The sequence below is a fragment of the Euleptes europaea genome, chromosome 4 (assembly GCF_029931775.1).
Source record: "Euleptes europaea isolate rEulEur1 chromosome 4, rEulEur1.hap1, whole genome shotgun sequence".
Taxonomy (NCBI): Eukaryota; Metazoa; Chordata; class Lepidosauria; order Squamata; family Sphaerodactylidae; genus Euleptes; species Euleptes europaea.
This window is the reverse complement of record NC_079315.1, coordinates 93,139,785-93,161,451: the sequence shown is the minus strand read 5'-3', so window position 1 is coordinate 93,161,451 and position 21,667 is coordinate 93,139,785. Positions and strand designations below refer to the sequence as shown.

Sequence of the window (21,667 nt, the reverse complement as noted above, 5' to 3'; positions counted from 1 at the left end):
CGTCTGGGTCCTTATTACGAAGTGGACTGTGGAAGCTTATGAAGATGCAACACTAGCTCAGATGTTATTTGGGATTAAGGGATTGGGACAGACCTGTGGCAGCCCAGATTCCAAAACCTGGGTTCGGGATTTGTCACCATTTATTTATTTAACACATTTTATCCTGGCTTTCCACCCAAGCAGTGTCCTCAAGGTGGTGAACAGGAAAGCATTAAAACTTCTCAATAATTAAGAACAACGTTTAAAAGAGCCAATAACTATTATTGGGGGAGGGGGGTTAGCCAAATGAAACAAAAACTAGTTGGACATAACCATGATAAAGGTTACCTCCTGAATCAGAGGAACTTGTAGAAGAGAGGGCACTCCCTTAATAGGCAGAGCTAGTGTTATGGCAGCACCAAACTAAAATAAACGAGGGCTGCGTGGGAAAACATACATTCTCACGTTGTGTGCTCTAGGACTGTTCTGTTTATAATTACATTTGAGCTTGGCTCAGTGACGTCTAATTGGTTTTCTCTTATCTTGCAGCAACGCACCGCTTGCATTTTCCTCCAAAGTATGTTATATTAAGTTTCGGGAATCTTCGAGTGTTGGTGTGGCCCAGCATCTAACAAACACGGTTTTTATTGACAGAGCTCTGATAGTTGTGCCCTGTGCAGAAGGTTGGTATTTCAGACATTTTTCTGATTTCTTGGTCTCTGTTCTGTCAGTTTGTTCCTCGTGTTTTCAGGAGCTGGCAAGGAGTTGCTATTGTGTGCATTTTGCTTTTTGGTGATTCCATTCTCATTTGAGGGAGATGGGCTGAAAGACCCTTTTAAGAAAAAAAGAGAAGAAAGCATGTTCGCTAGATTTTAAATTATCTCCATGTCTTAGATCTAAAACGTGTGGGTAATTTCGCTCCATAAAATATGATAATATTTCTCTTTTGCAAGGATGAATGTATTTGTTTTTAAAACCTGCACTTTGATATCTTAAACCTTTCAGCCCAATCCTGAAGGGGGGGCAGATCTGTGGCGGACGGGAGCGGTACAGCCGCGCTTCTTCCTCAGAGGCTTCTCGGCTGCTGCAGAGGCAAAAAAGGACTTAAAAAAAAAAATAGTGAACAAGGGGGAAATCCCCCATTGCCTCCAATGGAGCTGCACCACCAAAAAAGGTAGCACAGCACCGCCTCAGCACAAGGGGGCTTTCCCAGAGCTAAAGGGGTGAGGAAGCTGCCTAACGGCGGCAGCTCTCACAGGAACACCCCAGAAACCACCACCACCCCATGCTGTCACGGCCTTTACCTTCCAGGAAAGCCCTGGTGTTGTGGCCGTGATGGCAGCTGGCGCCAGTGGCACCCAAGGGCTGGCATGTTTGCCCCTGTGCTAGTGTAGGTGCCACCTTATTCCGTGGCACCTACGCCGGCGCAGGGTTACGCCGGCTCCTAAGGAGCTTTGGCCCCCCCTTCAGGAATGGGCTCTTTGTGCTTGCCTGTATTCCCAAAACACTGGCTTATTATAAGGCTGAGGAACACAGATAGCATTAAGGCAAGTTTTGGTATTAAGGCAAGTTAAGAGTCTTGTGATAAAGACTAACACAATTATTGCGGCTTACGTTTTGTGAGCCAGAGCTCACTTTGGCAGATGCAAGCTGAAATGGAAACTGTTTGAAAACTAAGTTGTGTATTCAGACTTATCTCTGAAACAGTGAAAATTAGAACACTTATTTCTTACTTCCATTAAAAACTGGGATTATCCAGTCCTAAAAAGAACCAACGAGCTGTAATAAGTGGCTTGGGGTTGGGATAGAGTTGTTTTGCAAATAAATTAATGTAAGCAATGGTATATTATATCCTGTGTATGCACTTTTGACGAAAATCACCTGTTTGGGACACTAGGATGTTCCGCTGTTTTAATGGGACCACACTAGTACAATTAATGCAGCTTTCGCAGTACTATTGCAACACACCTTGCTGCTGTATCCCAAATAAGATAGATCAGATGTGCAGATAATAAATGATGCCAGTAACAGCGGAGTTACCTGCACAGGATGCTGGATTGCTATCTGTAGGAGGTAGAACAGAAACAAGTAGCAGAATCCCTTTCAGGTGAGACAAGGTTGTGGAGGGTGCTTGGAGGAAAGGAATCAGGCCTGCTGAAACTAGTTGGGAACAGATGGGGATCTCAAGAGCACTTGCCATGATCTGTAAGTTGCACAGTTGACCTTGTTCAGACAGAGGTTGGAAGAAGACTTTGGAAGTATTTCTGGTCCAAGAGAAATTGAAACTGGAACAAAAAGTAGCAGAGGGAGCAAGGATGATCATTGTGTTGTCTTCTAAGCTTAGGATGTGGTGCAGCAGCTATGGGGATGGTTATTAGCCCTAGGATTGTTGTAGGCAGTCAGCATGTGTTCTGAGTGATACTCCTGGTGCCAGAGTTGCAGTGTGCAGTATCCACCTCTGTTAACTCAGATTGCATCCTTGGTGGATTTTTTCCCATTAGAGAGGGAGAAATTTTAGGTATTGAATTTAGTACTGGGATGTTACTGAGAATTCTTGATTTACATGTACAGATTGAAGTACACGTGCAGTTTATTTTCTTACATTTATAAACATGTAACCATAACAAATTGCTAATTGAAGTTTATTATTATGGCAAGCCACTGTTTACTTTGGTAACATAATTTTAAATGCACTTAAAAGTGTGCTTTGATACCTCATTGTCTACTTGATTGCACTTTGTCAAACAATAAGAACTATCTTTTAGTCGTCTAATGAACAAGAGCACTTGCATTTGTGGGGCTCCGTTGACATGGCTTTACATAGTCTGAACCATATATCTTCCTGTGGGCCTCAGCTCTTCCTTTCAAAAATCAGATTCATCGCTCTTCTCTTGTGGGGATTAATGCTTGCTAAAGCACATGGAGCCACAGTACTATCTGGAAGGCCTCTGTTGTTTGGAAATTGGACTTCTGGCCCCATTGTTTATCTTGCTACACATAATCCCTTACTACTTGCTACACCTCTTGCTGAAATAAAATCAGTTCTGCGAAATGTGTGATACAGAACGAGTAATGTCCAAATTTAGATACCGTAAACAGCATTGAACATACTGTGCCAAATACAGAGTGGTGCAGCCTTGTTTGTGCACACGATGCAACATTTCTGTTCTCAGGGTATATGTTTTGAGCAATAAGAATGTGTTTTAGATGTTGGGATGCCTGTATTTCTAGGATAAGGTGGTTTATTGATGTTCAACTCCTCATAGCTTTATGTCGCCCTGTATAAAAAGCAAAATCCTAACATTGCTTGAAGGCGAGAATAGTGGCTTTTAAGCACTGCTAACTAATCAGCTTATACTCTTTCTTCTAGTTCTCACTAAATTCTCATTGATGGATCTGAGTTTGTTTGCAGTGATCCCAGTATGCTTTACTCAGTAATAGCAAAGATCCCTAAACCATTATTTTTTGTAGTTCTGCCATTGCTGGCTCTACAGCAGTGTGTTAGAGTAGCTGGAATTTCTTTACCAAACCCAGAACCAGATATCTCAAGCCTGGAAAGCTGTCTTTCTAGGAAGAAAGCTTCCAGATACTTTTTATACTTTAGAATCTGGTATTGGGTTTGGTAAAGAAATTCCAGCTGCCCTGTGGTAAAGCCAGCAATTGCAGAACTTTTTTAAAAAATATTTTATTAAAAATGTAAACATTACAAATGCATAAACATACTCATACACATATAGATTAAAACTTCTTCCAAGGAAATCAGTGAATAATTGTAAATAAACCAATAAATGATCAGAAAACGCTCATTTAAACAATAGATTCCACTTACGGTAATAATGTACTGCTCAAAGTTGCATATATCATATAAGCATCTTGCTCTTTAACTTTACCAATCTTCTAGTTAATCAAAACTCTGAATTTAACATTACAGACAATATCTAATACTACTACTATTAATTATCCTTGTAACCCCTACTTTGACTCTACTAAAAATTCTTTCTCCGCAATAGTAATTGCAGAACTTTTGAAGGTATTTATTCTTTATTCATAGACTGATACTTAGGGCGAATAGAAGAGTACGTAGCTTGTAGCGAGAAGTCTGCTGAGAGAATCTGTATAGACCGCATCTGATTACAAATGACAGTGGACTTCACAGATAAATACAGAATGCTTATGCGAAGTGTCAGCTTCTTGTAACCTTTCATTAAATCTGTCCCCTTCCTCCCTCCCATGCAATCTGGTACCCTACTTGCCAATTATCTTTTCTGTTCCGACATACAGGGTGCTGAATAGGGTTTCGGTACCGCTTAATTTTTTCAAAAAAGTTTGCAGTGGCCTTGGACCTTATCTGAATAGTTTTAAAAGCATTAATAAATAGTACAAGCAAATGTAAACACAGATTAGAGGAAAATGCAGAAATCACAAAAAACGCCTTCTACTTTTCAGTGTAAGTTCTCTTGAAAAGTCACTGATTTCGTACAGTGTCTTGAAAGACAGTTAATTCAGACTCTTTAAGCATTCCAAAGTTGAAGTTTTCCATGGAGGAACATCCTCATTGTAGCTTCCCAATTACATTATTTTAAGGATTGTTCATAAGAGTGCTCTGAATGTCTGCAGTATTTGGGGTGAATGGTGATCAAACTTGAGTGCTTGGAATATCAAACCCAGCATGTTCCTTCCATTTTGTTTGGAACCAATTGAAAGCTGGTCCAGACTGCAGAACACAGGAGTAATGTGCCCAGTTATATTTCCTCTTCCTAATAACTCTGCCATGCAAGCCAGATATTATGATATATAATACCTTTATTGCTGAATTGTTTAGTGTCCATATATCAGGCACAGAGAGAGATGGGAGAAAGAGAAGGATTGCAAAAAACATTTGAAATAACTAATCCATCTGTCAAGAATGATAATTAACACTGTGGGTATGGTTGCACTGGGTAGTAAAACTGATGTTTGGTGTATAACATTTACATAGACTCTTCCTCATTGGTACCATTACTAACCAACATTGTGATTTTAGATATAGCAAAACATCATTACATTGTCAAGATGTGACCTTTCCCCCCGTTTTATGTATATTCGAGGTTTCTCTGATCTCGTTCCAGCTTGAGAAAGACAAAAAGTTGAAATGTATCAAAGATGCCGCCTTAACCATCATTCTAAACTTTTATGTCCACATTTTCTGGTAGATGGATTTTGACTATTAATTTGGTTTTGTATGTTTTTTCTGTGTGATATTTGTGCATTATTAGATGACTAGACTGGCCAAGGCAGACCTGTTACACTTGCCTGAGTCAGGCATTGTTTGCCCTGCCACTAAACCTGCCGCCAAGTGACAACTTCATGGGGGAAATGAGAGCGAAGTCTGGCCTGCAGAAGACGGACGCCCTGTCTCTGTTTTTATTTTTTTATTTTTTTCTGTTTCTTTTTTTCTAATTTTGTCCCTTTTTTGCTTTACTTCTTTCATTTCTACTTGTGAACTGGTTCTTCAGTTCTGTAAAACTGGTGTTCTGTTATAAGGGTTCATGATTCATTTTAAACTCGACTCTGTGAAACTGCTCATAGATGAGACTTCTGTCAGTGAAGTGTTCTTTGTTAATCAAGGCTAAGTACAGCCTTGGAGCTGACTTAGTAATCAGTCTGGATGCAATCCTAAGCGTGCATGCTTGGAAGTAAATTCTATTGAAATAAATGGGTATCACTTCCAAATAGACCATGTTGGGAAAAAGAAGAGTTGGTTTTATACCCTGCTCTACCTTAAGGAGTCTCAGAGCGGCTTACAATCACCTTCCCTTTCTCTCCCAACAACAGGCACCTTGTGAGGTAGGTGGGGCTGAGAGAGTTCTGAGAGAACTGAGACTAGCCCAGGGTCACCCAGCAGGTTTCATGTGGAGGAGTGGGGAATCGAGCCAGGTTCTCCAGATTAGACTTCCGCCGCTCATGTGGAGGAGCAGGGAATCAAAGATTAGATTCTACTGCTCTTAACCACTACACCACGCTGGCTGGGATTGGGCTGTTTGACAAATGAAGTACTACATTTGGTTCTGTTGGCGTAAGGTATTGAAGCAGTTAGATATGTGGATTTCCCCCCTGGACTATACTTCTCCTGAAATGTCCTTTGGCACTTTCTTTCTTGACGCCCTCCCCTGCCCCAAAACCTCTGACTCTTAAAAGGAAAACCGTAGGCCTTAGTTCGTCAGCACCATTCTCTAGAAGGACAGTGGGGCCTTTTGAGTGACATAGGAACAACCTTTGTGGATTGTACTCTCATGCAGCTGCAATATGTATGTGAATATTGCAATGATGTGGGAGAGCACCACAAGGAAGGGACTCCCTTTGTAACTGGATGAGAATGGGCAGGCAGCCATTGTTTTTTCAAGCTGTGTCTTTGACCAAAGTAGAAAATAATTATTTATTTTAAACATTCAGGTTTCTGGAATTTAAAATTTTTTTGGAGAGCGCTCAAATCTCTGTAAACGGATTATGAAGTATTGACCAGTGTTTGTTTTGTATACTGTCTTCTCTTTGCTGTAGCAATCAATGGGAAGATGGATCCCGCCATTTATTTGTCTCGTGAACCTTGACATATGGTTACGGCATACTTTCTTAGGTACCGCAGAGACACATCATAGAAGTGTTTTCGTTGTCAAGTTTTCTGCACAAACTACACAAGAAAATATCAACAGTTCTTTGTTGCATTTTTCCGCAGCAGATATGAGAGTGCAAATTTATACTGTCATCTTTTTCATCACATTCTTTTTTTTTTTTAAATAAAAATTTCACCTACTCAGAAACTTCTGGTAATTTTAATGTGAACACACACTGAATTATACTGTAAGCAATAGATTTCCCTGAAGACATTGATTTTTTCTAGTGGCATGTTGTTCATTAAAGCTAAAAGCTATTTTAAACTTTTTGGAAATATAAAGCTGGCCTCAAAAGAGGGGTAAGGTACCTTCTTGAGATTTTTAAACTGACAGAAGTAAATGGTAACATTGAAAACTCATTATTAATAATAATATTAATAATGACTTGAATCAACTGCAATTATTCAGTTTAAAATGACATGATCAGAATGAATGCCGTGTGTGTATGTGTGTGCTTTAAATCATTGTTTTTGAAAATCTCATCCAGCCATTCCCAGTACTCTGTGTTTTGTATATAGGAAGGACTCCAACTTCCATTAATGTCTTCTTTTTTAGGGAATGGGTTCTTTCTTCTGAGAAATGTTTTTTTTAAAAAAATTTTAGTGGACTTGCATATTATTTTGATCACCAGATTAGGAAAAGTAATAGATATATTTAAACAGAACAAAACATATTCTCTTAAATTGCTTCACATTATTTAACTATTATATTTTTATCACCAAGGAAAAGTAGCTTAGGAAATCTACTAGGCTTCCCCTCCCCCCCCCCCCCTAGTTTTTAGGTTATTGTTAAACATACTTGATTATCAAAAATGGAAGTTTAAATTAAACTTCTCTGATTTTAAAGATGGGTCCTATTCAAAATGTGGACTGCTTTAAATGGTTAGATTTATTTTTCTAGTAAGGTATTCACCATTTCTGTTTCCTACACAAATTCCTAGTCAGTTGCTATAGCTATATAGTTGCCCTAGCAACAGCGGGTTTTTTTGTCCCAGATTAATGGTTTATTTAGAGGACCTGAGCAAAAAATAGCCTCATTTCAGTCGGTGGCACATTTCCCATGATTTTATTCATTTTTGACTGCACTCAATTGATTTTTAAGGATTTTAACACCAGAAATAACTACAGTTAGTTCATACCTCGGCTTACCTACCTGGGTCTGATTTTTTTTTCCATCTGACATCAATATCTGAATAACATCTTCAAACAAAATTTCCATTTAACATGGTTTACATTGTTCAGGTATACTTATTTCTTGCTTAACCCCCCCCAAAAAAGAAAACACTTGAAAGCCACAGCACAGGTTTTCAGAGCACACTTGTAGTGAAATTTCTTACATTTTAAATGTGAAACCAACTTTATTTTATTTATTTAAAACATTTATAAGCCTGCCTTTCTCCCAAGCAGTGGGGACCCAAGGAGGGAGGGAGACTAGAAACTCTTTAACAGCCACAAAACATATATAAAACCTCAAACTATTAAAACTGCCAGCAGATACCTTATTTTAAAAAATCCATACGAGACCGTGGCCCTGAAAGTCAACAGACTACAGAAGCCGGCAAGAGACTCCGAAGGTTCTCTACCTTGCAAAACATCTAGAGCCTTGCTTATTCCTTCTGGAAGACTGTTCCATGGGGCTGGAGTGGCTACAGAGAGAAGGCTGCGAGTGGGCAGAAGTTGAATACACCATCACAGGGTTTGAGATAACCAACAGGTGCTACTATGCTAAGCGAAGTTGCTGCATGGGTTTATATCAGAAGAAGTGGTCTTCTGATACAACACTTGGAAAATGTATTCCTTCAGCAGCATTAGAGGGTGAGGGCAGGTAGGGGTTTTTGGAATCAGTTTCTATTACATATCAGAAGTTTGGAGAAATCTTTAAAACACCAGGTAATAAGGTGAGCTCTGAATTGTCAAGAATTGTTAAGTCAGACAAGTAACACTAACAGCGTAATCCACGAGGAGAGCAAAAGTGTTGAGGAGGCAGCGTGACCCTGGCGCCGGTGCAAAGGGCATTTATGACAACACCGGGTCACTTAACGCTGGGGGGCGGCACAGCAGCACCACTCAGGCGTAGCTGCGGTGGCAGTGCATGCCAGCACACCTGTGCAGGGGCTCGCACTGGCACCAGAGGGTGTGCCCATGGGCGGAGCTGAGCCCTTTCAGCACAGGCACGCACACATTTGCCAGTGCGAACTTACGTTGGCAAAAACGTAGGCGCAGTTCATGGAGTTGCATACAGCGGTTCCATGGGGGTTGGGGGAGCATCCTTGTCGGGTTGCTGGCTGTGGCGCAGCAAGCCACTTAGGAGGCGACTCGGCTATGCCGTCCCCGGCACAGCTACCTCCCTCTCTGGATTGTGCTGTAAGTGCTACTTCAAGCAGAGATGCTCCTAAGCAAAAGGCCTTGCTACATGAAGATAAATTTTAATTCAGTTTTTCAGCTAATCTTTACAGATTCTGTGTGCTTAAGAGTGCCTTACTCTTGGAATTTCTCTGTAAAGCTGCTTAGCTATTGTACAAACAACTTGGAAACTGTTAGCTCATCGCAGGGCAGGGCAGGGAAAATCTACATTGGTGGTGCCTCAGGCATGGTTTTCTTAAACATCAGTGCACTTTGTGACCCACCTAGAAATTCTTTCTTGTCTGGTTGTTATTCCAAGCATACAGTGAAGCTTGCCAGTCAGCGGCATGTATAGAAACACCACTGAAACCTGCTTGTCACCTTGCAAGCGGAGTGGTGGGTGAATTTCCTTACACCCATGGCTTTCTTGGTAGAGATATAATGCTCAACCATGATTATGTCTGAATAGATCCAGTGTCATTCAGCACATACTTCAGAAAACCTTCCCAATTCTCCATTGTCCTGAAATTAAGACAGTTGTACTTCTCGCATAATTGATGTTCTCTGCAGTGACATCGTAAGCAGAATTGCATCTTTCTAACCCTATTTGTTTCAGTGAACTTAGAAAGTGTACGTCTGCTTAAGATTGCACAGTCAGCCTAAAAAGTAGTATAGATCTAAGTTTTGTCACCCTTCTTGACTTCTTGCGCTAGTTCGACTGTTGCAGTCATTCGGTAACCTTTTTCATTCGGCCATCTTTAGCAGAAGAAAAGGGCAGATTTTGGTTCACACACTCCAATTTCCTCCTTTTTTTCCTTTTGACTGATTTGGTTATTTGCCATTTCTGGGGACTAAATTTTAAAAAATGTTCTTCTTTTCTGTATCTGATGTTCTGTGTGCTATTAGTGATGCAGCCAACACGAACGGTTGTCATGTGTAACACAACTTTCGATCACCGTGAAAACAACGTCCTGCGAAAGCGTCCATGCTTGATATCGTTTGGTTCATGAACATTAAGTTTCCAGTACAGGTGACCCATAGCTCAAAGTGTTAATAATTGTCTGCATTGTTCAGTTTTTAAAAGTAATAATCCGGTAATGAGATTGCTAGTTTTGCTCACTTGTTCCTAGTCGAGCAGGGGAAAAGAAAAAAAAACTTGAATAATTTTATTTCTTTTTAAGGCTCTGGTAGATTGATTTTTTTTCTTTAGTATATTTAACTTGAAAGGGTAATGGTAAAAATAGAGAAAGTAACAGTTGAGGTGTCTTGCTTTTGGTAACGCAGATGTTTGCTTCTTCAGGTAAAATTCCAGATGAAGCCAAAGCCCTCTCTCTCTTGGCACCCGCCCCTACAATGACAACCCTGATGTCTGGTGGAGGATTGCTTCCTATACCAACACCAAGTCATTTAAATCAGGTGAATACAATTTAATGTATAATGTTGCGTAACAAGCTGCCATTTTCAGCATATGCCCCGTAACAGTGACTGACATGTGCAAATCTTAAAGTAGTTGACTTTTCAGATTTGGAATATGACTAGCCACAGGTGCTTCCATTAGTCTTTACCTTCTACTTGCATAAGGTGTTTGTGGCAAGGTGACTAGTTTTTGCAAATATTAAATTCTGCCGCATTCCTTCTAATAATATTACTTTGAAATATTGTCGAAGGCTTTCACGGTCAGAGTCGTTGGTTCTTGTAGGTTATCCGGGCTGTGTGACTGTGGTTTTGGTATTTTCTTTCCTGACGTTTCGCCAGCAGCTGTGGCAGGCATCTTCAGAGGAGTAACACTGAAGGACAGTGTCAACACTGTCCTTCAGTGTTACTCCTCTGAAGATGCCTGCCACAGCTCCTGGCGAAACATCAGGAAAGAAAATACCAAGACCACGGTCACACAGCCCAGATAACCTACAAGAACCAATATTACTTTGATTTTCCTACCTGGTCATTAAGACAGCTTGTGGATACTTATAAAACATTTCAAAAAGAGGGTTAAGATTGGTGCCAGGGAATGTTTGAGTCCTCCTAGTCTAATTGATCTGTATACTTTGAAGTTCTCTGGATTGTGTATTGGTTCATAATGGTAAAAGATATTCTGTAAAACATATTCTCTGTTTTTCAGCTCAGTGTTTCCCTGAGCCCACTGGGAGCTATACCTGCGGCAGCATTGGACCCCAATATTACAGCCATTGGAGACATACCCCAGCCACCAATTATGGGCAATGTGGATCCTTCCAAGATTGATGAAATTAGGAGAACTGTGTATGTTGGAAACTTGAACTCGCAGGTAAATGTTATTGACAGATGATAGATACATTAATGAAAAGTGTGATTTGTTTTTCATTATTCTGAGGCTTGGCAGTTGTGATCTTCAAAAAACCCAAAGAACTTTGGTACGTTGGCATTTCCTGATCCTGTGTGCATTGGACTGTATGCAGCTTCAAACCGTAGGCGCTGAAAAAAGTTTAGCTTTGTTCCTGACTTGCACAATATAAGGTGGCTGCATGTATTGTACTATATGCGACAGACTGGTTATAGGGCCAAACTACACATTACATACACTACGTAATCGCCACATTGACTAGGAGCAAGATGCTCGCTTGGGAGCTCAATCCACATGTTCCACGGGGGCCTGATTAAGATTGAGACTGTGGCCATCGGAGGGAGGGTTCCTGCCCCCTCCCAGCCATTTTCCTGATCTGAAACAGCTCTGGAGGGGAGTTATTTGCCTGGGGGGGGGGTGCACATGAAAGCATTCAGTGCAATAAATAATACAGCAGAAGCCCCCCCACAGTTGGAATTGGGACCCAAACCTTCTCATGGGGTTTTTGCAGTTCTTGGAGGGCCTGGCCAATGACTCTGGGATAGGCCAGAATGGAATCAGCTGGCAAAGGGGAAACAATGAAGAGGGTGGTTCAGAAAAGCTATGACAAAAACATGAGCCTTGGAGGAAACACAGAGAGAGAAATGGCTCTAGACATATCTGTGCTTGTGGAGGTGATATATCTCTGCCTCCCTTAATGTTTTGGTCAATATTGCTTCTTAATGTTCATCTAAAACATGACACTTTCTTCAAAAATAGTGTTTTCAATCATAAGCTCTTTGGAAATCCTGTGTGTGGTACCATTTTATGTGCCATAACAGAAAGTGACTGTTCAAGCTTGCGTGGAAGAGAAATTTGATGTATTCCCAACGATCTTTGTATGGGCACTGTTAAAATATAACTGTTTGTGCTTATTGCGCCTGAAATATCTGAAATTATCACATTAGAAGATGTGTTGGAAAAATGGCTATTGTTGTTTATCAGAGATTTCTGATCGTCATGAAAAGGGAGGACCGATCGCTTTAAAGCCTCTCTGAGGAGCATGAAGCATCCATGTGCATCCCCTGCCCAAGTGACACCCCTTTCTTGCGTTGTTTCTGTGGCAGAAAGTGGTGATATTCTCTTAGGACCGTGCTTAGATCTAAGTAGTGCTTTTGTTCAAACTTCTTGAATTTGGCCTCTAAAACTAAGCCACCTACCCCCAACACCAGTCATCTGTCCCACTGGTAAATATGCAGAGATGATGCGTACAGTTGGGTCTACTATCTGCCAAAGGTTAAATCTACAAATTATATCCAGAAGCTGATATCTAGAAATTTCACACTGGTACTAGAACAGTGGTTCCCAACCTTTTTTTGACCAGCGACCACTAGGACTTTTTTGTTTGGTGCAGGGACCCCAAGGTTAAAAATAAAAATTCAGAGAATTTGAAAATAAACTTTAATCATAACTGTTAGTTAAACATTAAACTTAAAATAATATTTGAATATATATTTTTATAATAGAGAACTTTTAATTGAAAATATTAATTTATTATGGGTTTATAACTTTGTTTCGCGGACCTTAATTTAATTCTCGCGGACCCCTGGTTGGGAACCAGTGTACTAGAAGAACAGGGCATCTTTGACTGCTTGTTATGTCACATACAAGGAAACATAAGAACAAAGTAGTGGCTCTTTCTGCATAGTTTTCTTTCCAAATAGCATGGTATGATGGAAAAGTAAGCATTCTGTCACCCCTCCAGTGCAGTGTGGATGAGTAAGGGTTCACTGCTGGAGGCATTCAGTCTACTCAGGTTATACTGGTATCGGAAATGCACAGTGGCTTCCAGATGCTTTTCCTTCTTGTAACATTGCTTCCTCTTTCAAAATGCTTCATGTTCCCCAAAGGGACCTGCCTCAAAGTTTTAATATTACTGGTCTATGGGCAACCTGCCCTCTGTTCCGAATAGTGGTAGCTTTGGGGTCAGGAGTTAAGAGGCAGATGTTGTTTTCTCATCTGCAACTGAGGCAGAAAGTACAACAGTAGTGTACTTCCCCTGCTGGTAGAGAGAAGGTGGGACACTAGAAGAACAGTGGAATCAGCAAATAGAACCAAGAGTTAGGCTTATGCATATGCGAATTGACTTCCACTGACATTTCTTCCCTTAGACGACTACAGCTGATCAACTGCTTGAGTTTTTTAAGCAAGTTGGAGAAGTCAAGTTTGTACGGATGGCAGGAGACGAGACTCAGCCAACACGCTTTGCTTTTGTGGAATTTGCTGACCAAAATTCTGTACCTCGAGCCCTTGCCTTTAACGGAGTGGTGTTTGGAGACAGGCCGCTGAAGTAAGAAACTGAATAAGTATTGTCGACGTTAATTGATTTTGTGCGCAGACAAAACCTTTGCTGTGATAGTCTAAATTATAGGAATTTTGTTCAATCTTAAAGAGAATTGCTGCATGGTAAAGACATGAATCTCGGTTTTTAGCAAAAAATGCTTCTGAAGCTTTTTGTTTTTGTTTTTCTGTTGAGGATAAACTTGTAAGGCATTAGCCTTTAGGTAAGCCCAAAATGTGTTTATAATGGCATGCAGTTCTGCTGTATATCTGACAGAGCTTCCTCATGATGCATTCTTAATAGTGCCTTAATTCATTTACTATCAGTAAACTATTTGATAATGTCTGTATTTGTTGTGAAAGATGCATATGAAATTTCAATCAGTGTAGGCTGATCATATAAAGCTGCCTTTACTGAGTCTGGCTTTTGGTCCGTGTAGTTCGGTATTGTCTACTCGTAACCGGTGGCAGCCCCTCCAAGATCTTGGTCTTTTCCTAGGGCATGCTATCTGAGATCCTTTAACTGGCGGTGCTGGGGACTGGCTATGCAATCCTAAGGGTTTCAGCCTTGTAAGACCATTGCCATCTTTGGGCTCAGGAGGGATGTACCTCTGCTTGGGATTGCACTGTGAATCCGGCACCTGCACACCAACCTGGGCTCTGCCATAGAGCCATGATTCCTTTCCAGTCAGCCTACCAGGTAGCTTTGAGTAGGTCACTGTTCATCAGTATCCTCTGTGCTATGGAACAAAATATACTTACCCTCTGAGTTGTGAAGACAGATGAGGCAATGTGTAAGGCATACTGATCCCCCTTTTAGCAGTAGCTGTTGTGCAAGCAGAAGTTATTGCCACATCACCTTCAGCGGTGGCATCCTCGGCACATGCTCCCCCATTTGCCTTGGAATAGGCCTCAGTGCCCTTGCTGTAGTGATCAGTTCCTGCCCTTGTCCAGAGGCCATGACCATTTAAGATATTTATTCGTAATAGAAATACTTCATGCATTGCACAATACCCCACTGTCAGGTGTGCATCTTAAAAATGCAAGCCATGTGCCAGAGTCAGCATGTTTCTATAAAAAGCAATACCTTTACTTACATGAGGAAAAAAATTCAGGCAAGAACATAAGAAAGGCCATGCTGGATCAGACCAAGGTCCATCAAGTCCAGCACTCTGTTCATACAGTGGCCATCCAGGAGCCTCTGCAATATCATAATGTATTTTTTGCCGTTCTAACTGATGAAATCTGTAAAAGGTAAAAGCTGGCAGGCAGTTGAAACGAAGCCATTTTTATATGAAGTGAGATCTAATTTTGGCAGCCAGCAAGGTACTTCTGCTTCATGTTTATGTTTCTCAAACTCTAGCTGTTGTACATTAGGTTAAAAGAACAAAGCTGGCAAAGGGCTTACAATCTAAAAAAAAGACTAATGATAAAATGGGCAATGAAACAAAAGGAAAGAGAGACTGACCCCTCCCCCCGCCGCCCAGTAAAATGAAAAGTAAAAAATACAAATGATGTCTTCGGGCATAATTGAAATCCACTTGTGCTTGCACACACTTGTGCTTGCACACTTGTGCTTGCACACCCTGAGTCTGTACTCTGTGGCACTGTAAAAATGATGATCAGGCTGCAAAAAGAATATATAACGCTATTAGAGCATGAAGTCTGCATCTTTTCCATATGTGTAACTGAGTTTTGCGTGTGAGATTAGACAGTGTACGAGCTAAATGAAATCTGCACATTTGATTTAGAATTAATCACTCCAATAATGCAATAGTGAAGCCTCCTGAAATGACACCACAAGCTGCTGCTAAGGAGCTGGAAGAAGTGATGAAGAGAGTACGGGAAGCTCAGTCTTTTATATCTGCAGCAATTGAACCAGGTAGGATTTTACTTGCATTGTAAGAAAAGCATCTCCACCAGCGTGAATCCTGTTGTATACTTTGAAGAGCATTTTAAAAAAATAAGGAAAGACTGTCCTAAAATGATGTAATAAACTAAAAAAATATATTTTGACTCATCAATTTTGTGACAGTACAGTGTTTAGTGCCTGATAGCACTGCTTTCTATTGTCAAAGTTTCTTTAAATCTATAAGCTATATTACTTTGCGTAGCACAGAGATCCCTAACCTCGTTGACCTGCAGGCTCCACCACAAAACGGCTGCCAAGGAGGCACAAAATGCTAGCAGGCTTGAAAGAGTGGATTCCTATGATGATGGCAGGTGATTTTGCATGGATATTCTGAAGCAGTGCCTGCTTCAGTGAAATGTGGAGGAAAGCTAAGATTGGCTGTTTGCTTTGGAGAACAGATGCTTTTTTGGGGGCGGGGGAGAAGATGTGGCCACCAAGAAATAGAGTGGTGGGTGCTGTGATGCCCCTGGGTCACCACACTGAGGATCACTGATGCAGAGTGCTTTTAATTACTAGGTTACGGGATTGTTCTGTAGCCCTTCTTCATGCTGGCCCTTCCTTTTACCAACTCCCTGCATTCTGTACCCCATTTTCTCTCGGGCATTTCTCTCTCCCTCCTTTAAGGTCATTGCTTCTTTGTTACCTTATCTCAGGGCCTCGTCCCCCTCAGCTTCCAACCCATCAGCCTGTCAACTCCACCCCCTTCCCTTCGCAAAATCTGCTAGGTTCGTTGTGAATATTCTGCGGTGTCACTGGTACAGTGACACACAAGAACAAGCCATTAAGTTGCTAGGTGTTGATGAAATAGCCTACAATTTATTTTACTATAGTATGACTTTTAAGTAAATAAAAAGAGGCAAGTCGCTCTAAACAGTTTGTGATTGCTTTAGCCACCTTACACAGAAATGGACACCTTATAACCTGAGATTCTGATTTCATGCTCATTCAGTTAAAAAGTGTGTCTGTCAAAAAGGGAGGTTCCACATTCAGAAATGTCGTCTGCTATCCAGTATCCAGTCAGTGTTGTTTCTTGGTTTGGTTGGCTGGAGTTCTTCGGGTGAATTTGAACTACACAAATAAACAGTTCATAAGAAAATTATTGGTCATAAGGATAGCTGCCATCTGTCTGGCTTTTGAGTGAAGATGACACCCAAAGAATTAACCAATCTATTCCTTCATGTAGTAAGTAGATAGGAGGAGAGCATTAAAAAAAATATTACTATTTCCCCATTATAAAATGCTCCTGACCATGGTTTTGAAATCATTGCGGTGGGGGAGGGGGGTCTGAAGGCCAAGCCTTACTTTTCAGAGTTGCAAATCTAAACTGCTGGACTGTCATAGTGCTTTGACAATAAAATGCAGTGCCGAGTATTGGCATTTCTGTGTAGCTTTTTAGACTGTCTCAGAATTTGTGTGTTTCTCTCTAAATTAAAATTTGCCGGAAGAATATGTTTTAATCTTGTGCATTGTGGCAGCAACATAAATCCCATTCCTTATTTAGCTAGCTGTTTATAATTATCTGGTTTATGTGTACTGCTGCAGGATGGCTGCACTCAACGAATATATGCAATGACTTTCTTGGATGTTTCTGAAGGATTTTTGCAAAGAAGGAAGATGTGCAGAGAGTAGGCCCCTTGCAATATATGTGGTACATTCCACTTGTGCCAGATTGTTAGCTGGGATCTTTAAATATTCTGAGCTTACACTGCAAAGTCGTTTTTTCTCTCAGAGTCTGGAAAGAGCAGTGAAAGAAAAGGTGGTCGATCGCGCTCCCATTCACGTTCAGAATCCAGGTCTAGTTCAAAATCTCGAAGGAAAAGATCGTGCTCAAATCGCAGGTAAAAAATATTTTAAATTTGCCATGTGTGAAACTTCTCTGGGGGAGGGATAATTGATCTTTACTTCCTGTGCTATAATTTAGATACTGTAAGTGGGCCAGGGAAACGACGAACCTCTTAGCCTTAGATTTTGGGTGCTTTATTTCTCGAGGCCAATCACTGACCTTAGAGAAATAGCCATGGACCATGTTGACAAACTGGATCAGACTATTTGGAGTATACTCAAAAACAGAGGATGCTTTGGGGATGTTATGAATTGAACTTACTTCAAAAAGCTTTTGAGCTGAAATTTAAAATATTATACTGCTGTGTTTATGCTTTGCAGTCTGTTAGCCTGTGTGCTATTTTAAATGGGGGGGGGGCAACCTTATTCCCCTGAGCTTTTAGGTAACTTATGTCTCCATTATCAGCAGAGTTACACCTTTCTAAGCCCATTGAAGTTAGTAGCATTGATAATACACAGATAGGTTTAACAGTCTCAATCTGAAATCTGTTTCCTTTTTACCTGAGCCGTGCAGTGTGTAATACTCCGGGAAAAGTTCCCCAGATTCCAATTAAATGTTAAATTTTAATTTTCAGGTCATTTTGTATTATTTTAACATTTAGTGGCCATCTATTTTATCACATCCAATTTGTGATTGCCCAGATTCTTTATACTGTAGACTTTATTGTAATTGCCTGGTAGATTTATATACTGCACTGTGTCATAGATTCTTCTTGCATGTATTCTGCTTCACATTTCAAATCCTCTGAGGTCAACAGATGGTGGGGATAATAACATTTTGTTGAATAGCTTTTAGGTATCGGGACATAGAAGAATATTCAGTCGGTAAGAAGCAGGGGACTCATAGTTTAAACTGGACTGGGGATGAAGAGAATGCAATTGCAGTCAATCTTGTATGTAAACATTCATAGCGCGAGGACTAGAATATGTTTTTATATTAGTTGGTAAGTACACTTTTAAAAAACTGCACACTGCAAGAAAACAGGAATAAGTTACTGGCCAGCATGACACGCAGTGCGTTTGACAAGCTAAACAACAGTTTGAAAAACCTATAAGAGGGCAGTGTTATTTTATGTTAGTTACAGCAATATTGTTTGCAATTCAAAATATAAATTGATTTTGGTAAATTGCAATAACTCCTTGCCTGATTTCTCCCCAGTTCGTCATAATTCCATTATTGCTTTAAAAGGCTACTTTTAATTGAATATTGGAGCCAGTATGGAAAGCAGCAGGTTAAGAAATGAATTCATTCCCTACCATTGAATGGTGTAGTCAAGTTTAGATATAAACAAGCAACTGCAAGCACTTAATACACTTATTTTAAAGTCATACAAGAAAACATTTTGATGTGACAATGATAACATTTCTCTACCAAGTTTTAGAGTGACCTGTAAGCAGAGTCGATTGCAGGTGCCTCATGTCCCCTGAAGGCAGTGATATATCTGTTTTGCCTGCCTCCAGCCAAAGATGTTTCTTTTATGGCAGATTGGCTGGGCTGTTGAAAAACAGCCTGCGGTCTGGTCTGTGGCTTTGTTGTGCTCTGTTATCTCTGGCCTGGGAGCATTTTCCCTGTCACTTCCCAGTGAGTTGGAGGGCTTTAAGAGGGGACATATTCATGGAGGAGAGGGGTATTCATGGCTGTTAGTTAGAATGGATACTAGTCATGTTGCATACCTATTCTCTCTAGTATCAGAGGAGCATGCCTATTATATTAGGTGCAGTGGAACACAGGCAGGATGGTGCTGCTGCAGTCGTCTTGTTTGTGGCTTCCTAGAGGCACCTGGTTGGCCACTGTGTGAACAGACTGCTGGACTTGATGGGCCTTGGTCTGATCCAGCAGGGCCTTTCTTATGAGTTATTTGGGGAGTGCTGAGGCACCCGGCCACCCCACCAGGCAAAGTTGGGATAAAGGGGATCCTTTGGTGGTTAATGGGGAAGGCACTGGCAAACCACCCCGTAAACAAAGTCTGCCTAGGAAACGTCGGGATGTGACGTCACCCCATGGGTCAGGAATGACCCAGTGCTTGCACAGGAGACCTTTACTTTTTTGGTGGTTAAAGGGGACCAGCAGGAAAGTTGATTAGATCCCGTGCTTCATACATCCACTGAGAATTGCTACAATAAAATAATTGCTGAGCCTGCTATTTGCCACAATGAAATTTGTAGGTACCAGGGATTTGCCAAGCTGTTCCATAAAGGATCTCTGGAGAATGCTTGTAAATGTGGGCCTGCACTCTCCATAGGCCCAAAGATATTCCCTCCCTACAAAAAAAAAAGAAAATTCTAAATGAATTTAAATGTTATGTTTTATTGTATGGAGCCAATGAATTCTGGCACTCCTGGTGGTCTGCAGGGACCCTTGAAAAACCTTTCTGAGGCCATTCCTAACAAGAATATTAGTGGCCAGTAGTATAGCTCCAAGACCTAGAATCTCTGCTCTGGAGGAATGCCTGAGTCAGCAACAGCTGTATACAGAATGCTGCTTGTTCAGTGTTCTATAGTGCTGCTTCTGTTGTACTCTGGTAAATTTTCAAGGTTTGGTCATCCCATAGATAACAACTTTCAGCATGATCATCTGGGACTTCTAGAAAGAGTATGAACTTCCCCCACTTATTAAATGAGATAGACATTTTAACAATTGCGGTACATTTGAAGTAAGCGTACATAGCCCAGTGGTTTTTTGCATACTGCCGGTGACTGTGACAGATGCTGAAATAAGGTTCAGCAAACTAATACTTATCAAAAAATGCAGGCATTCTACTGTAAGGGAAAGAAGGTTAGGCCACATTGCTGTTTTTCTTTTTCTTTCTTTGAGTGTGAATTTGAATGGGAAACCTGACTTTGTGACGATTGTTCATGATTTGGGAAAAGGCCAGCAGTTTTTTTTTTAAATTGTTAAATTAGTCTATTTATATAAAGTTTGTAGCTATATTGGTATATTGGAATAGTAAAAACAAATCAGCAGAATTAAAATAGAAACTTTACTTTCATCTTTGTAAATACGGGATGGGATTGTGGGAGGATTACAAGTTTGTTCTGGGGACCCAAAAGTGATGTTTGGTTCTTGGTCCTGTTGTTGCTATTTAAGTGAAGCAGAAGAGTGTAGAGGTGGGGAAAGATGGAATGCGAGGGTGAAGGTTGGTCAGTTTTACTCTTGTTTGTAATTTTATTCAGGAAAGATTAATGTATGGGATGAACTCCCAGAACCAAGTTGTGTGTGTGTGTGTATGCTAAATGAAAATGAAACAATTAAAAAAAAGATTTGTGATGTTAGTGAACATAGTTTAATAACTTTTATGCAGCCTATAGACTCAAAGATTAACAAAGATTTTTTTCTCTTTAGTACTAGACTTGTTTAGGTTTTTTTCCTTGTTAAATATTGAAAACAAATGCACGTTGCATTGTTTTATAAGTACTTTCTTTCTGATGAAAATATAGGTGATCAGAATTAAAATATATGGGTTATTAGGTTGGGGGTTCAATAAAATGTGGCGGTAATTGCCTGGGGAGAGAAATGCACTGCTATTTTGAAGAGCCAGTATGTCAGAAGTAGAGGTAATGCTGAAACTGGTAGAAGAAAGTGACGAGGGCTGAAGGAAAAAGGCTAAACTTCAGCTGTAGGGTACCGAGCATTCCAAATTCCAGGCAAAAGTACGTTTAACGCCTGTTGTACAAATAGCAAAAGAAGCTTTAGCGAAGTTTCCCCCTTTGCTCCCTCAGCTGCTTCCTTCCAAGGCTGGATTTAAATATATTGTTTAAGAAGGCTTTATCCATGCCATTTTTCACACTGTGCCACTGTGTTGCCGTGTCAGCACACCCGCGCATCACCTCGGACTATGGATCTCTGTCACGAATGTGCACAATAACATGTTCTTGCCTGTCAGTATCATGTCGAAAGTGAGTTCTGGTTTTCCAGAAGTGTAAAAAAGGTAGAACTCAACAAATTTTCTGTGCTGGAGGAAGGCTTAAAGTCTGACTTGGCTCATTCAATGGAAAATGGTTGAGAGGCGTAATAAGTTGGGAGGGTGATCTTTACATTGAGAACTATGCTAATAATAAAAAAGAAGGGAGGCCGTGCAGGCTGAGTGAGCCACCAGTTGCCCTGTGCCCAGTGTGGAATACAAACATGAGTTACTGTAGTTTAGAAATAGTAAAGTACAGAATAGCAGCACAGATTTCTTAACGTTCTGAGTTGGGTGTTGAAGTCATAACCTTAAACACATTTCCTTGGAATTCAGTGGTACTTCTGTAATAACTGCATCTGGCTACCATATGGCAAATTTTATAATGTGCCCCATTTCAA

At 40.6% G+C, this 21,667-nt stretch overlaps 1 protein-coding gene across 2 annotated transcripts in view; it reads left to right on the top strand.

Moving 5' to 3' along the window:
• Nucleotides 1–21,667, top strand: part of SREK1 (splicing regulatory glutamic acid and lysine rich protein 1) — a 33,879-nt gene that overhangs the window by 5,853 nt on the left and 6,359 nt on the right. For both annotated transcript variants that reach the window (XM_056848098.1, XM_056848100.1), the window contains exons 2-7: nucleotides 529–662; nucleotides 10,272–10,387; nucleotides 11,091–11,255; nucleotides 13,442–13,620; nucleotides 15,362–15,492; nucleotides 17,252–17,360. In XM_056848098.1, the coding sequence (XP_056704076.1) occupies nucleotides 529–662; nucleotides 10,272–10,387; nucleotides 11,091–11,255; nucleotides 13,442–13,620; nucleotides 15,362–15,492; nucleotides 17,252–17,360 (834 nt within the window). The remainder of the gene's footprint in view (nucleotides 1–528; nucleotides 663–10,271; nucleotides 10,388–11,090; nucleotides 11,256–13,441; nucleotides 13,621–15,361; nucleotides 15,493–17,251; nucleotides 17,361–21,667) is intronic.